Below are 17,553 nucleotides of genomic sequence, written 5' to 3'. Positions count from 1 at the left end.
TTCTTCAGGACAGCTGAAACACAGCTAGACCTTCATTTGTTGCTTGTTTTCTTGAAAGCCATCTTTCTTTCAACAGCCCTTGACTGCAAGGCCATGTGGAGCAGACTGGCTCTTCCAGGCATAGTGAGCAGCCTGCATCATACTGAAGGACATGCATCCCAGCCCAAAGGAGAAGCAAGCAGCTGAAACCCATCTGACCACAGCCTAAGGAATTGTCTAGTTAATCAGCGTGCTCTGTGTTATTACAGTGTTGAATAAGAGCAGCAGACTGTGATAAAATCCTAACTCCAATCTTTTTCACCAGCACTTAAATTAAATGGGAAAGACTCTTCCCCCCTCATTTTAAATAAGTATTAAAGCTTGCCAGCGTACTAGGGCATGTACTTATTCTCCTGTATCACTGACAGAAGCATATTTATAAACTACAATGCTACTTGAATTAAGAACAGGAGCACTGAGCTCTAAATTATTATCCAAGGTGATGTTCTGGAAGAAATCAAAAAAAATCTCCCTGACATTTAAAGAAGTAAACCCCAACAGCATGGAGGATAGCAGTGTGATCCTACCTATACACACAGCTGGTATCCATTTGGCCATTCTCAGAGGTGGAGATTAAGGCATATCAACTCTGGAAAGATGTGTGGCCACAGCCAAAAAGCATAACCAAGCTGGCAAAGTTTTCTAGGTGAAAAGTTAAATGAGTACTCCTTTCTTCTGGAATTCACTTAGAGACTTGTAGAGATGAACAGGATTGAGGGCTCTCAGACCTGGTCCTGTTCATTTGCACAGGCTGTTCTTCACCTTTTAGTTAATGTCTCTGGTAGAACAACCTACTGAGTTCTGTAACATCACTACGCAAAGCAGCCATGTTGCTATTTCTTTGTATGTTATTAATATTTGCATGTCCAACATGTTCATTCATCACTTAGAAGGGCTTCCTCAAAACTTGGGTTACATGGGTAGAATAAAAAGGATCCAAAGGGATAGACAACTGTCCCTCTACATCAGGGGTGTCAAACTCCTTTTCACCAGGGGCCACATCAGCCTCATGGTTGCCTTCAAAGGGCTAAATGTAATTTCAGAACTGTATAAAATGTAACTAGTCCTACATTTGTACAGTCATAGAATTACATGTAAAAATTAGTTTGACACCCTTGCTCTACATCCTCTTATTTCAACACGAAAATGAAAGGGACACCAGGAGATCAGATCCAAAGTCACTTGGAAGGGGACTTGAAGGTGATGAGGTTCCCTATTAATTCCCCCAGTAGACCTCCTACATCCCAGCTAGACAGCCCTAGAAACAAAAGCCTTCTCAGCCAAGACAAGCCTCTACATGTCCTGCCACACAGACCTACATAATTCTCTTTAAAGTCCCCCTCACGATGTGTTGCTGCCTGTGAATTACCCTACCTCCGGAACAAATATCCTATTTTGGGCTCCAGCACACCAATTCAATAAATCTGTGTCCATGGATTTTTGGAGTTCTCAAAGAAACTTGTCATTTAAGTTGTTTTTCAGCTACATAATCTGAAATTAACCTTCCTATCTTTCTGGGAACATTTCCAAGGACAAAGCAGACTATAAAAGTACATGTAAAGTTCATACATTAGTGTAGGGAGCTCCAAGGCTGCACTGTGAGTAGTTCAGGCTTTGGTGGTTTTCTTTTACCTCATCAGGTGCAGGGCTTCCCAAGATACAGCAGTACAAAGGGGAATGGCAGCTCACATAGGTATCTTTATGCTAGCTCTAATGTAGCTACTACACAGCCTCAACAGGACAAAAATCACTCTGAACTTAAGCTACACTTTAGTAGTTTTAGAAGCCCCACAATCTCTAGTGGGATGAGCAAACATCAAGCTGGGTGATACATGTCTCACATATGCAGTGGTCATAGATACCTATTGTAGAGCAGACAGCTGTAGCATCCTGTTCACCTTGAGAAATTTCAGCACCAGAAAGCATTTGGTAATCCAGCAAGTTAGAACATCCTAATTGCTTCTTTTTCTACTCTTCCAGATGCTTGGAATTTGGATACTTGCACTATTTCTGCTCAATGCAGCAGAAGGTAAGTATATGGAGTTAATATTTATTTAGCCTTTCTATGCTGCTATATTTTGTGGGATATTATTCTACACCATGGTTCCTCAAAACCCACTGACTGAGATTACAGTGAGATGAGTGTCTTTGCATGTTTTCTTTCCTCTTCTCCATTCTTGAATACTCCACCCCAGGAGTATGCAAGAAGTCCTGTGTTTCCTATCTCAGAGCAAAGGGTGAGTGAGTAGAAGAGTGAGTGAGTAGAAGAGTGAGTGAGTAGAAGAGTGAGTGAGTAGAAGAGTGAGTGAGTAGAAGAGTGAGTGAGTAGAAGAGTGAGTACTCTTCTTGAGTGGTGAAAATGTGGAAGCAGCAAGGTGGGGACAGGCAAAACGGCAGGATAGCTTTATGTTCAGCGGAAGCCACTGGCTTGTATAGTAGAAGACTTCTTGTGTACAGTAGTCAGCTGTTGAGCACAGTCTTGAGTTATTGCTGATTTTTTGCAATACCTTGACTTGGAATTAGGAGAAACTCATCAGCTGTCTTTTCCTTGGGCAAAACACAGCTGGGTAAAGATACTGAAATTATGGAACAGGGTAGCCGCAGAGGAACTCCACTGCTTATTTTGTTGAGGAGCAACAGCATGACTTCTTTCCTTAGGGTAAAATATAGCCTTTGAAGACCTGAGAAACAGTAACTACTGGTCTTTGCTTTCTGTAAACCACAGGATTTTCAAGAGACCTCCAGAGAAGAGACGCTGTGAGTTATGAGTAATGTGCTCCACTTCTTTGCTCATTCACATATTCTTGATCTGATCCATGTGCTACAGGTGACCAAGTTTGCTATGATAGGATTGGATGTTTCTCAGATGATGTACCATGGTCTGGGACTGTGGAAAGACCAATCCGTAAGTTACCCTGGAGTCCAGAAAGGATAAACCCTCGCTTCCTCCTGTACACAAGACAAAATCCTCAAGCCTATCAGGTAAGAGCTATGTTCCTTTAAAGTGCCAGAAAGGATCAAATCTCCACCTTTTTTTTTTTTTAAGAGAAAAAACCTCTTACAGTTCCTTGGCGGGGTCTCTGGGGCAAAATTCTCTTTCTCCTCCTGCCCTCACAAAGCAACACTCTCCCAGGTTTTCTGTATGGCCACTGAGAAGTACTGGGAAACTGTGTGTTTTTAAAAACAATGGGTATTTTTTTTTCAATAGATAAGATGAAAACACACAGAGTCAAGTCTTGGCTGCTCTAAGATAAGTGTCAAAGCTTGTTTGAATGGAGATAGAGACTTCATCCATAGTCATGTGAACACTTGCAGATGAGTTTAATATTGCATAACATTAAACACCTGTACAGATGAGCATAGTTCAGGTCTTAGCGATTTTGATAAACTCCTTACAGAAAGATTTAAATGTTTATTAATTTAATATCTACAACAGGAGATCTCTGCAATTGATGACAAAACAATTGGCTTCTCAAATTTCAATGCAAACAGGATGACCAGATTTATTGTACACGGATTTATAGATAAAGGAGATGAAAACTGGCTGTATGACATGTGTCAGGTAGGTACCACAGGAAAATCCTGTCCTGTTAAGTTCTTTAGTTTGCTTTGATAAAGACCTTCCTATAAATAGTCTGCTTTCTCTTTCTAACCTATTTCTCTCGTGGGGAAAAGGGGAAGAAAGGCTGCTTATGTTAAAATGGTTAGCAACTTAAATATGTAGCTCTGTACCTTGAGGAAAACATGAAGTAAAATGCATCTCTTTAGTGAAGTGAGTGGCAAAACTTTCAATCTAGGACTTGCTAGGAACCATGAATGAAGTGCTCTGCTTTCTTGATTTTTGCACTAATTCCAAGTTATTTCTTGTATCCCATACATTGTATCTTGTTCCCATACAAAATTGCAAATCCCACTTATGGTCTTCTCAAATCCTATAAAAAAAAGCTTTTAATTGCAGCAGCAGCTAATGGAAGCTGCAAGGCACACAGCACATAGAACAAAGTACCAGCTGATGGCACATGACACTTCTAGAATATGGTCTTTCAACTAACAATTCACACAACTAGAATTTTGTTCACATTCTATATTCCTATTTTGTTTATGAGAATACTATGAGAAACAACCTGAAAGTCCACTAAAAATCAAGTTATTTCATATTTATTGCATCCCTTTACCTGCTTCTCTTTGCTATTAGGTCAAAAGAAAATAAATTTATTTGGCAGTTTCTTGTTGGGATTATCACCTTATGAACATTGAGGAATGATTGTTGGATTTGTTAGTTATTTTTTTTCAATATATCAGAAGCAGATGGATGTTTTTGTAATTCTCATATCCCTTTTTCCTTCCTTAGAGATTTTTTTTGTTCTAGACCCTCACAACCAACAAGATAGCTCACATTTTGCTTCAGCTAGTCCCTCAAGTCCTTCTGATCAGTTATCACAAGGATGTAGAGACATGAGATAAATTCTTTCTCTATTACAGTGGCCTGTGTTTTATCACAATACTCCAATTTGTTAAATAAGTATGGTCTTAGTGAATCTTTTCAGTAAAGACTGGAGCAAATGGTATTGTGACTACATCAGCCCTCCTATACATACCTTTTATTTACTTTCCCATTAAGTAATAATTGTATCCACACATTTATTTTTACAACTTCTGGCATATGGCCACAGATGCTTTCATTGCCTTTTATGTCCTTTGCCAGTCTTTTTGTTTTAGATGCTTTGTAATTTCTGAACACAAACAAAGAATAAATATAACAAAGCTGATAAAGCAACATACCCTTAGCCAATCTAGCTGAGGAAAGAAAACTTCAGATTCTATGGCAGACAAAGTATCTGACAAACATTCCCATATTCCCAAATAAAGCCATAAATCTGAAATGCATGTTCAGTGACACCAGCAATTTATGCACCCTCTCATAAAAACACAGACACTCTTTCTCACAAATTGATATCAGAAAAACACTTCTGATTCTTATCATCAAGCATGAATTGTATCTGAATTTGAATTTAAGAAGCGCTTTTAAATCACTTAAGTCAATCAGTATATGAGTAGAGCTGTAATTTGGTGCTGCATACAAATATTGATTGAAATTAAAAATTTGAAAGTACCAGTGTATTGTTTTCCCTTCTGAAAAAAAAAATACTGCTATGGGTTTTCAAAACGATGGTGTGGCCAATATCACAGGATATTACCCTATTTCAATATTGGGTGAGTGCTCATACACCTGTGTGCAGGCATGAGCACAAGTTTATGCTGAGGTTTTGCTTCCTTAAATGTTCTCATACAAATTCCTGAAACATTTATGAGCTGAGCTGTAACAAACAACATGAATCAATTCCAGAATGTATTTACTATGGGACTCTTTGGTTTTCACTTTTGTTTTACAAAACAGAGGTTGCTCAGTGTGGAAGATGTGAACTGCATCTGCGTAGACTGGAAAAAAGGTTCAAGATGTCAATACACCCAGGCATCAAACAACATCCGTGTTGTAGGCGCTGAAATAGCTTATTTTATCAATGTTCTCATGGTAAGAATCTTCTGGTTATAAAGCTATAGTCATAATGCTGATTTGAAAGAAATACAATTCAGGAACTTTCATTAATACGAATATAATCAGGTAAAAACCTTTTCTTATATTCACTGATTATTTTAGAAGTTGTGCTGAAAAAAAGATTTTTAAGGTTAGAGAACTATGTCATAACAGCATGGTTAGCCAATTTAGGAATATGAAGTGCTACAAGACATTCCCATAGTACAACCAAACCGTTATTCCATAGATGTTAACAGATGTAAAGTGATGTGTAGGTTTAAATATTCGGAAATAATGGACACAGCAAACTGTCTTTTCACTGTGACAAATCCCACAAAACAACTCTGAAGAATGCCAGAAAAACAGCTGGTAGACAACAGCAGCTGAAGGACAAACTGCTCTCCAGTAACAATAGCTGGGGACAAGGAGGACCTTCTCAGCTGCCTCAGAGGAAAGGCAGTGTGCACAGTGCCTAAAGCTACAAAAGCTGCACTTGGTTTGAAGCAGTCTTTTAGCCTAAGTCTTTTCAACACATATTTTCTGACAAGAGAACTCTAAAATACTCAAATGGATAGCACTCTGGTGCTAAGAGTGCTCTCACCTGTGTCTCGCACCCTACATCTGTGGTACAGCCACTGAATTCCTCTCCAAAAAGGCTGAAGACATCTCTCTTCTCATGTCCTCCTCCAGCTGCTCATAGTGCCTGATCTGCCAGGGGTTCCTGCCTGGCTGAATCTTGCAAGCCAGATAAGCATCCTTTGAATCTCAATGGGTCCAGGATGTACAGTGGATACAGAGCCTCTCAGGGCTCTCTAGGCAGAGCTATACAGAGTTCTAAGACTGTCCAGATGAGGGCAGTAGCTGAATAAGGAGTTTTGAAAAAATCTCTGTTTGGGACATAAGTACCTAAACTGGCAAACAGATGCTGAAACCCCATAGGAGTTCTTGAGTCTGTAGTCAAATTAAAAGTAGTTTTTCAGCCCCTTTTTACTCTTCCCAATATTGATGAAAATAGATAAAGTAATTTTTTATATTCCTATTTTCTCAGGAAAAATATGGAACCTCCCTATCCAATATTCACGTAATTGGCCACAGCCTCGGAGCACATGCGGCAGGCGAGGCTGGCAAGAGGCGGCCAGGAATCAGTAGAATAACTGGTAAGTCAGTGACTTAAGTCACAGCTCAGACTAAAAGCACCACTGCTTAACAAAAGGTTGCTGTTCATTTTCTCTTACAATCATATCTGACTGTTTGCTGTAGTTTAGTCAAGGGTAATTTGGGCAATATAGAACTTGCAGCCACCTGAAATAAATACATCAGCTGACTTGCTAATATACACTGACAGTTGTGGCAATATCTACAGAGCTTGCTCTCTGGTGCTTCAACTAAACAGTGTTACTACCCAGACCAGCGCTCTTTTGGAGCAGGATGGGAACGATGCTTTGACATAATGATATCCCATTGTCACTCTTACAAATGAACTTACAACCAGAATGAGCTTTAGCTGCCATGATTGTTTTTCATAAGGATTTGTCCAGCACTAATGTAATAAAACAGATCAGGATTATAATCCCTACCTTCTTTTTAATAGCAGCTTTCTACTGCCATTTTCATATTTCATTGATCTAGCCTGTTACACAGTAGCACATCTGATGCACAACATCACCCACAGCTTGCAGGTCCCTACAAAGAATGCTAGAAGAAGCACAAGAGCAAGCAGTTAGTTGTTGGCAAAGCTACAGTACAAAATCACTATCATTTTCTAGAAAAGGATGGGTTAAACCTGATGTTTCAGAAGCAGTATGCTAACCTTCCTGATGTATCTCCCATTATCACCTTGCTTTGCTACGTCTATATAAACTTTTCACCTGCTAGAGTACATTAACAGTAATTAAACTATGATTTATTATTGTTATTATTTCCAGTAAACTTCAGAAAGTTTAAATTTCTTCACCTAACTGTCAATACACTAAAAACCTGTATTTCCTTGGCAGCAAAAACTGAGTCATATAGGATTATATTGTCTGTACAGATTCAAACAGACTTACTAGGAAAGTGCACTCGTACTTAAACAGTCAGATTTCAACTTAATTCCCTTTTTCTTTCTGAGGGAGGCCACAGGCATTATGTTTATACAACCTGTATTAGTTTGAGTTACTTTAGGTCACTCTTACTCTCTACGTAACGTCAGAGCTGACTGATCAGAAAGGACCCTGCCTCCCTCTCCCCATTTTCACTGTGTTTCTAAGAAACAGCCTCTCTCTTTCAAGTGCTTCCACATTTCCAAGTTTAAACGTTTTTAAGTAATATGATGTTGTTCTCTTAATTTTCAGTCAGCTGTACTGATTCAGTTCTGCCTGCCAGGCAACTAATTGCTCTGTTGTCTCTCTGTTGTGAGTTACTCTATGCACTCAGAAATTAAGGAAACCTCTCGCTATTGCTGAATCAGGTTTTCCTGTTCAGTTCTTTCAGAGAGAGAATTTTCGGGTCTTGTTTGTTTTATATCTGTCTACATGTTGCTCTGAGTACGCAGACCGTGGAAGTTCTTCACTGGTCCCATAAATAGCATCTGTGTCTCACAAGATACAATGGAGCAAGCCTCTGTGACTATTTGCCAGAAACATTCTCATCTTCCCTTTCATCCAACAGCAAGGTTTCCTTTTTAACATTCTTTGGCTTGTAACCTGCAGTCTATCCACACTAGCTGAGAGCAAATGACTCTTGAAGGAACCATTTTGCAACACTGCAAGGCTTAAATGGTGAAAACGCAGATGGCCAAGAAGCAATGCAAAGCTCCATAGAAGCACAGGTTGTCTCTGCCTGGAGCAGGAGCATCAGTGCAACATGGCCACTGCACAACCATCCACACACCCCTGTGCTGTTCCTCAAGGAAAACACCCCATCTTTCTTCAGTTGTTTAACTGACTCTGCAAATACCAAGAGGCATATTTTTTGCTATATGTATTAATTTCTAAAAGAAAAAAAAAAATCCAGAGACCTCACAAAGCAGAGACACCATTTTGAATATTTTAAAACCTCTAATACTCTCCCAGAGAACAAAACTGAGAAGAGTATTCAATATTTATGCAATATTTATGTAAAGCAGTAAAACATGACAGGCTTCACGCAAGTAACCCTTTTTCCTGGGAGAAAAGTCACTTGGTAAGAGAGACCATATATCATTATTTTATTAACATCTATACTACTTAGATACAATGAACCAGAGGCAACTATGCATGTGATGTTCATTATATACAATCACAATATTATGTAGAATGATACATGATATAATACTAGTCTTTTTCTTTCAGGACTGGACCCTGCTCAACCTTATTTTCAAGACACACCAATTGAAGTCAGACTGGACAGATCTGATGCCGAGTTTGTTGATGTTATCCACACAGATACAGCTCCCACAATCCCCTACTTAGGTGAGTATTCAGCTTTACTGTAGTAATACACATTATTAACACTCAAGTATTCTGATCATTCAGAAAGACTCTGTTGTGCTGGGTGACGCATAGATACAGAAAAGATGCACCACACTGGTCACTAACAACTCACATTCTAAAACACCAAACATATAAACTTCAAGCCAGCAGCTATAGGTATGAGATAACATTAATTTAAAATGTGCTTACCCCTGCTTTAAATGTTTCAGGTTTTGGCATGAGCACAGCTGTAGGACACCTTGACTTTTATCCAAATGGAGGGAGGGAAATGCCAGGCTGTGATAAGAACCCCATTTCACAGATCGTGGATCTGGATGGCATCTGGGAAGGTAAGTAGGCTGATTGCATTACAAATTCAGAGAAAGGTCACCCTCAAAATGTAACCACTTAACTTCTCTTAATTCAGGTGGTTTACATTAGCTTTTAGTGCGTTCATCAGCAATGGCAGCTGTAGACTACAATGAAACTCTTAATAAGCTCAAAACGTGCCATTTTCCAGAGCTTATTCAAAAACAAACATGTCAAAGGGTTTGCCTCTGCTAAATACGCCTCCTTTAAAGTATCTAAGAGCAGAAACAAAAGTTACTGAAACTGTGCCAAAAATTTTGAAGGATCTGTAACAACACATTTCACTTTGTTTCTGTTTAGTTGCCCAGCAGCAGTACTGGGTGGAGCGGGCTGCTGATGCCGACAGCCACTTCTGTTAGCAGAGCTTCAGCTGCGATTCTTCCCAGATAGAGCAATTATTATTTTTTTTAATTACCTGTTACAGTCTGCATTGCACTAGAGCAATGTCATTGTGTCTATTTTTAGTCAGCTAAAAAAAGATTGGCACGTAGCTGCTCAAGCACGCTGTTTTTTGTTATTTTACATGGTTCCAATAAAAGCCGTGTTACAAAATTTCTTTGTGTCTTTATAAAGTTAAATCTAACATAACATTTTAAAAAACCCACGAATATTTATGCTGTAGAGATTTTTTAGTATATTATCTGAGCTCTTTCTTACATTACTGCAAAGACCTTAAGCTCTAGGAACCTGAGAACTTATTTGTGATAACTAGCCATTTTCTCCAGGTTTTATTCAATGCAGCTGGAGGCACTACCTTTTTTTGATAGAGTAAACTTGTTATCAGTAATGGGCAACTAAAGCACAAAGGAACAACTGTGTTGTATATGATCTTCTTTTTAACCTAAAGTCAGGATAATAAAGGCAACACAAAAGAAAATAATATATTCATTATTTTAATTTCAAGAGTCTCTCTTCCTTAAGCACCCCCAAAATCATAATAATTTTGTTTTGAAGTCCTCAGCTGGAGCAAATCAACGTTTCCCTAGGAAGTTCAGTGTTAAATACTTTTCATTTGGTTTTCTTTTGTTATGGTAATGCAACTGTTGCCTACAAAAGACCTGCTTTATGCAGTTCTCGTTTCCATTGTGAAACTCGGTCAGATGGCTTAAGTGTTTGGGAGGGGAGGCCTGGGCTGAACTGCACAGTTGGTCTCCACAAAGCATTTCAAATTTGTATTTTATACCTGTTGACTCAGTGACATCCCTTAGAGCATCAATTAATTGCAAAAGTAAGCTTCAAACCTTCTGTTTGATACTACAAGAATTGTGATGAGGCTTTTGAGGAAGAAAGATGCATCTCAGCGCCATGGCAAGGACTGTGCCAGTATGTTTTCTAGAATGGTAACAGAAAGAAAGAACTAACCTGGGAGCATCTTTTCACAGGAACTCGGGACTTTGTGGCTTGCAATCATCTGCGGAGTTACAAGTATTACTCTGACAGTATTGTTTACCCTGATGGATTTCTAGGCTATGCTTGTGCTTCATATGACACTTTTGAAGCAGTAAGTATTTCTTAGAGCCTTTGGGTGGACCATATCAAAGAATGCGGCTCTTATCTATACATCTACAATTCAGTGTATTTATGCTAGCTTACAGACAGTGAGTGCATCTGTAAGGGAAGTGTCAGCCATCCTAAAGTGTTATAGCTCATGCAGCTGACACGGGTCAAAGTAGGAAAAAGTAACAACAAAACAGGGTCATCCCTGGTTCTGTGACGATGTGAGAGCCCTGAGCTGCTACTGGAGCTGGTGACGCTTCCCCAGGGCTGCTTTACTGCATCACCTGGGGAAAAGGTCAGGAGGAGAACCTGCCCTCACAATCACCAAATGTATTTATCAAATAGAAATGAGTGGAATCCCACACTGTAGCAGGTGAGCTTTCAAACATAGCTTAAATATCTTATTTTCAGAACAAGTAAAATATTAAGCCTGATGGGATCATCCCATGGTCAAATACTTTGGTGGCTTAAGATGGCCTTGGGGACAAAGTGCAATGGTTTATGGACCAGGTCAGGAAGTTCTTTCCTGTCCCAGACTGGGAGAGAGAGACCTACAGCTGCAGAGCAGCAGAGAGGTAACAGGTTTGTCACATCCTACAGACAGAGGTATAATCTTACATAGTGCTCAGATTGACCTTTATGCGTTCTGAGCAGGTCATAGAGATCCCACTTCTCAGATCACTTTGGGAGAAGGTAACTAACTGCTTCTGTCACCATAGTGGAAATCAGCTTTTGCTACCAAAATGAGCTTCATTTTCAAGACAAAGCCTTTCTTGACCCCACATGAAGGTATGAGGAGATAACGATCTTCACATGCTGGGAAGGACATCTCCTCCCTGTTCCAGTTCAAGACTACTCAAGGATATCATGTGTGCAGCAGGATTGAGCTAAATGGCATAAGAAAAAACATATAGCCCTGAAAGATCAGAATATTTGAGAAAGCTGGCTAGCTTATGTGATCTTTCTCAGCTCTCAGGGTTACTTAAAATTTGTTGTTGCTTTGATACAGGGCCAGTTAGGTGGGTATATTAAAATAAGTCCTGTAACTATTTTTTTTTCTTGGCTGTCTGGATAATGTTATTAATAGATACATTTGTTTTCACTAGGGAAACTGTTTCCCATGCCCACACGGTGGATGCCCTAATATGGGTCACTATGCAGATAGATTCAAATGGCAAGTTACAAACGATATCACCAAACTTTATCTGAATACTGGAGATGCCAGGGACTTTCCTCGTGAGTTTCAATTGCTTCTATTGCTTCCTACTCCTTGTAAACAAACCTTTTTATTTTCCTGTTTTCCACTTAATTTTAGCAGATGAACAGACCTGATAATAGTGCAATGGCTCTTGAGTCCTTCATGCCTTTTCCTCTTTCTGCTCCAATAGTATTGCCCAGTTTTGGGCCCTCCAGTACAAGAAAGATGCTGAAAAATTATAGAGTCCAAGGAGGTCACTGAGATGTTTAGTGGACTGAGCTACAAGGTGCATGGAGAAAGGGGGAGAGGCAATGCACAGAAGTTGCAGCAAGGAAAATTTTTACTAAATAGTATGAAAACTACTGTCACAATGACAGTGGCTAAATACAGGAAGAGGTGTCCGGAGAGGCTGTGAAATCTCTATCTTTGGAGATGTTTAAAACTTGATTTGACAAAGTCCAAGAGCAAGCTGATCACAGCTGGCCCTGCTTTGAGACATGGATGGACCAGATGACCTCCTTTACAACCCAGGTTATCCTAAATGTCAGTTCTCATGAGATGGTTCTTCCTTTGCCTTTGTAAACAAGAATCAGAGGGAGAAGAGCTGCTTCTGCAAATTGTGCACTAAAAGAAGATTTCCACAAAAATTATTTTCCTTGAGCTTCAGAATTTTTTATGCCCCTTTTACACGGTTCACATTCTGCTTTGTATTAGTATTTACTCATAACATCATCTTCTTTCTAACTTCACTGTATATAAAAAAACTTTGTGTGCAGAGGTCTATATTGTGTTTACCATGTTATGAACTATATATGTATATTTTTTTCCCCTCCCAGAGTGTAACACCCATTTCCTAGGTTGATCTCATTAGGACACAATAACAGATCTGACTCACAGGTGTTTTGTATTTGTTTTGCATGGTTATAACCCAAGGAAGGGCAGGAAGCACAAAGATTTGGGTATGAGGGAGCATCGTGTGAATTTCTTTCAGTCCAGACAGTCTGTGATGCAGCCTTGAGCTGAAAGGGCAAGGCAGTGATAATTTTATTTTGCTGTCAAACACACTGTATAGACCAAAAAAGCTAAATCTTGATATTTTGGAGACTGTTTCTCCCTGGGTGCAATCTAACTTACTGTATTTCTTCTATGTAGTTTGGAGGTACAAAGTAACCATGACACTCTCTGGAAGCCATCAAATTTCAGGATATGCAAATGTTGCCCTGTATGGAACTGGTGGGAACACAAGGCAGTATCAGGTCCTCAAGTAAGTTCAAATGTCAACAGAAAAAACCCTTCAATTCTAGAACATATTAATTAAATTTTCAATTAATGTTTCTGTTTAAACTGGTCCTATTTTACAGATCACATTCTAGCCCCAGATACAGCTCCCTGATGTAAACGCAGTGGCAGTTCACTCACTCTGGATTTGAAAGCAAAAGTTTAGAATGCAGGATTTTAAAATGTTGAATTTGATATTAGTTGATTGCTGTACCACCAAAGTCTTGCTTGGATCTACTCTAGCAGAGTTCAGAGCTCTTTGTCTTTCACAAGCTTATAAAACGTTGCTGCTAAAGCTACCTCATGTTTTACTACTAGGTTTTCATGGCTCATAACCACCTGCTTGCACTGAAGATGCTTGCTTGCTTCATGTCCATTTTTCTTGTTTGTTTCAACCAAAATATCTGAAATGATGAAAAAATACGCAGAAGGCATTTTGATGTGGGTTTTGGAGGTCATATTTTGGTTTGGGGTTTTGTTTATTGACAACTATGTCACTTCCAGTTTTCCAAGAAGGACTTTCCATCTTCATGCTTGGTGGTGGGTGTCTGCTATGAGTTGACCCCCATTTGCAGGAATCCATGCATTCACCAGAGATCAGTCTGCCCACACTAAATGCACTCCAGCACTGTCTAGTTGCTGTTTGCAGGGTCTGTGTCAATTCAATTGCTGGAAATGAACTTCTTTTCTTTTTCCCCAGCAAATCTTGCTCTAACCTATCAGGCACCACTGTGGATCTGGCAAAGAAACTAAAATGCAAAGGAATTTTGTCCTGTCTCTCATTACTTCCACTACCACAAGCTTTATAATATGGAGAAGAATAAACATGCTCCTCTGAAGGCAGATGAATGAGAAAGTGCAAAACCAGGGGAAGGAATAAAAATCCTTTCTTTCTCATGAAGCTAGTTAAAACTGTAGAGGTTTCTTCTGGGTGGTTCTGCTGAGTCCACTGCTTTTTTTCCCCTCCCTCACTCCTGTATCTCTCAGGTCATGTCTACAGTAATAGTTCTGCAGTGATAAAGGCATCACACATTCAAATACCCCTTGAATTCATAGAGCAGGGGTAAATTTAGGAAAGTAGACTTCCACCTTCAGAGCACGGGGGTGAGAGGGGGCAAAGGAGAGGATTGGAGAAGCACTGGCTCATATTCAGTGAGATGTTGTAATGAAGCCATTATCAGTCTCAAACTGCTGCCGTTTAGAGCTTGCTGTATTGATGTGATATGAAATAAGTAGCCATATTATAAACTGCAGTTATGCAAAAGCAGATGCACATTTGCATCGGTCACAGTGCTGCAAGTGTGGGAATTTCGGCTACAGAGCCGGGCTGAGCAGCTGCTGGATAATCCTTTCAGCCATCCTAAACAGACCCAATATCTGCATCATATAAATTAATTAACATTATAATGAAAATTTCATTTATGTGGGAAAAAAACCCAAAACAAAACAAAAAAAGCTGCCTACATAAGCAACAGTGAGCAAGCTCTTCCTTCTCCACAGGGTTCATCCTGTAATTGGTTCTTCATTGTGAAGTGTGACTGCAGCACATCAGGCCTATCCGCCTTTGCTTCTTCTGACACTGTTTCAGGCTAAATGATGTTAGAAAATTGGCAATAATGTTATGATTTCATAACTCACAGCCACTCAGTTGACAGGACTAGTAATTCATATTAAATGCCAGCATGTCTCACATCCATAAAATGTTATTTTTTACAGGGGAACCCTCCAACCAAACAAGACTTACACAAGCTACATTGATGTAGAAATCAATGTTGGAACAATTACAAAGGTTAAATTTCTGTGGAACAACAATGTGATAAATCCAGCTTTTCCTACAATGGGAGCTGCAACTATCACCGTACAATCTGGAGAAAATTCAGCAGAGTAAGTATATCCTTTGTGAAAATCCTGAAAACTACTTGGGAGGATAGGTGACAAAATTACATGTGGTGTAAAAGCATTTTCACGAGAAAATCTACTTAAAGCATTCAAAGACTATCAAGAAAAGCTTTTATTTCCTTCCTTTCAAGACAGTGTTCATCCATAGTTCAATTCATTACTACTTCAACCCTTTGCCTTAAATAGCTTCAAAGGAAAACTTAAAATATATACAGGCTTCAGAAGAGCCAACTTCCTGTATGACCCTTTGGATGAGAAAAATCAGTGCTGGCTTAGATTATCAGCAGCATTCTTGCCAAGCTCCTACTGTCTACAAGAAGAGGTTATCTGTGTCTGAGCTTGCATTAGGATGTTGGATTCAATGTCAGTTGGAACCAGCGGAAGTTTTCCATTGATATTGATGGTCACTTGAGATCATGCTTGTCAAAAAAGAACAGTGATAATAAGCCTACTCTTCCAATCAGCAGGACTAATACTTGGAAGCTGTGCCTAAGAGGCTACACCTAATGTTAAGGGAAAAAGTCTAGAATGGATTTCTCTAGACTTTGAATATGGATGTTCAGATTATAAAAGCATGATTTACTCAGCCAGTGCTACTCATTTTCCTAGACTTTTTAAAACAAACTCTCATTTGCTTGATCAGTTATGTTATTTTATTCACCCTATATTTGGGTATATAGAAGAGGAGGCACGGTATGTTTTAGGCCCATATACAAACTCATAGTTAAAATGTCATTGCTTACAAGACAAGATAGGAGGCAGAAACAGTTTCAAGCAAAGCAAAATGCTCATAGCCCAGCAGTGTTACAGTTAAGCAGAGTTCTTAAGTCCTGCTGTAGTTCCTTTTCACCAAAGCATGTTGCTGATTGTGTTCCCATACATGTGAACTCACTCTTCTATTGACTCATGCCCTTTGCACAAGTAGTTGTGATCATCCAAATAGTGATGGTAGCACAAAATATGAAGAAAACAAACAGACAAAACAAACAAACACACAAACCCAACCAACCAAAGAAACCTGTAAACCAAAAGGAAATAATACAGTCAATCAGAATTAATACAGTCCATCAGTACTTTCCTCAGCAGTAATATTTCAAATTTAGGAGCTTGAAGTATGTTGTGTTCAGTTGTATTAATTGACAAATTAGGTTGACATATTAAAACAAAACTGCTTGTATACCGCCAACAAAACTTGAGAACTCAAGGCACTGATATATTTTTGCCTTTTTTTCAGATTCCGTTTCTGCAGTTCCAGTACGGTGAGGGAGGATGTTCTGCTGACTCTCGATTCTTGCTAACAGCACACATGGATGCCCCAAACCTTATTACCAATAAAAGCTAGTCATGCATGAAACACTGAAGTCTGCATTCACTGCAGATATGATACTGGAGTGTTGGGCTTTTTTGCTGGTTTGGGGTGGGGGAGGGAGGTGTCTGTAGATACTTGTTTATAGACAGAATTTTTAGAGCAGATTTAGGAGTGCATGAGCAAAAACCCATTGAAAAATTCCCCTAATTTCAAAATAATTTCAGACTGAAGGCTAAACCCAGATATAAGGTGAAATAAAGATGAAACAGAGAGCAGGGTGAGTGGTTACAAAATGAGGCTGGAAGTTTAGTTTTAATTACCTGTGAGAGATGGAACAGTGGACATGATGGAGAACCGATAACGTGTTTTGGTGTGGTAATGCTGAACTAAGTTTAGACCAGGTGATCTGGACAGAACTAATTTGAGAAAGCTGCATAGCAAATTCCAATTGTTAGTGAAATTTCACTAACATGCTTATAATTACAACAATCACCAAAGTGTCCTGAAATTCCATATGTTGGACAAGACTGCCAGATGATGTATTTAAGTTGCAAAACAGGAAATGTAACGAGGGAGTTGCTTCTTTCTTTGCTTTTTGATAAACACATTCAGCTGAAGTGTGGATAGTCCACAAATTCATTTCTCTCCCGACATAATCGTGTATCAGCTCCTACAGGCTGCTTCTGGAGAAGCAGTGAGCATCTCCTCTGCTCCCAGAGGAACTCCATCCTCCATGAAAAACCCAGATTGCTGCTGGGGCCTGGAGATCTACCACTCCTTGGGACCTTTTCAGCAGTTTCTCTTGAGGTCACCCAAAGTGGGACACTTCACTCTTTCTGCCTCTCTGTGTGACCTTTCTTCCCCCAGAATATCTTGTCCTGAAGGGCATCAACACTTTAGCAAGACTTCAGATTCCACTTGCAATGGTGGAGGTTGAAACTATTTTATTCTGTGTTGGAGCACTACTCTTCTAATACAGTTTAATTTATTCAGTGCA

The 17,553-nt window shown here is 39.4% G+C and overlaps 1 protein-coding gene across 1 annotated transcript; it reads left to right on the top strand.

Moving 5' to 3' along the window:
* The first annotated feature begins 1,617 nt into the window (after window positions 1–1,617).
* On the top strand, window positions 1,618–16,601 carry LOC102097103 (inactive pancreatic lipase-related protein 1). The gene is made up of 13 exons (XM_005508166.3): window positions 1,618–1,637; window positions 2,020–2,068; window positions 2,867–3,021; window positions 3,476–3,601; window positions 5,438–5,572; window positions 6,624–6,732; window positions 8,887–9,006; window positions 9,237–9,356; window positions 10,758–10,876; window positions 11,979–12,108; window positions 13,223–13,334; window positions 15,065–15,232; window positions 16,482–16,601. Exons 2-13 carry the CDS (start codon window positions 2,020–2,022, stop codon window positions 16,543–16,545), a joined length of 1,407 nt encoding a protein of 468 aa, XP_005508223.2. The 5' UTR covers window positions 1,618–1,637; the 3' UTR covers window positions 16,546–16,601.
* Window positions 16,602–17,553: the final 952 nt, after the last annotated feature.

This window comes from Columba livia, chromosome 6 (assembly GCF_036013475.1).
Source record: "Columba livia isolate bColLiv1 breed racing homer chromosome 6, bColLiv1.pat.W.v2, whole genome shotgun sequence".
Lineage (NCBI taxonomy): Eukaryota > Metazoa > Chordata > Aves > Columbiformes > Columbidae > Columba > Columba livia.
This window is presented reverse-complemented; position numbering and strand designations above follow the sequence as displayed.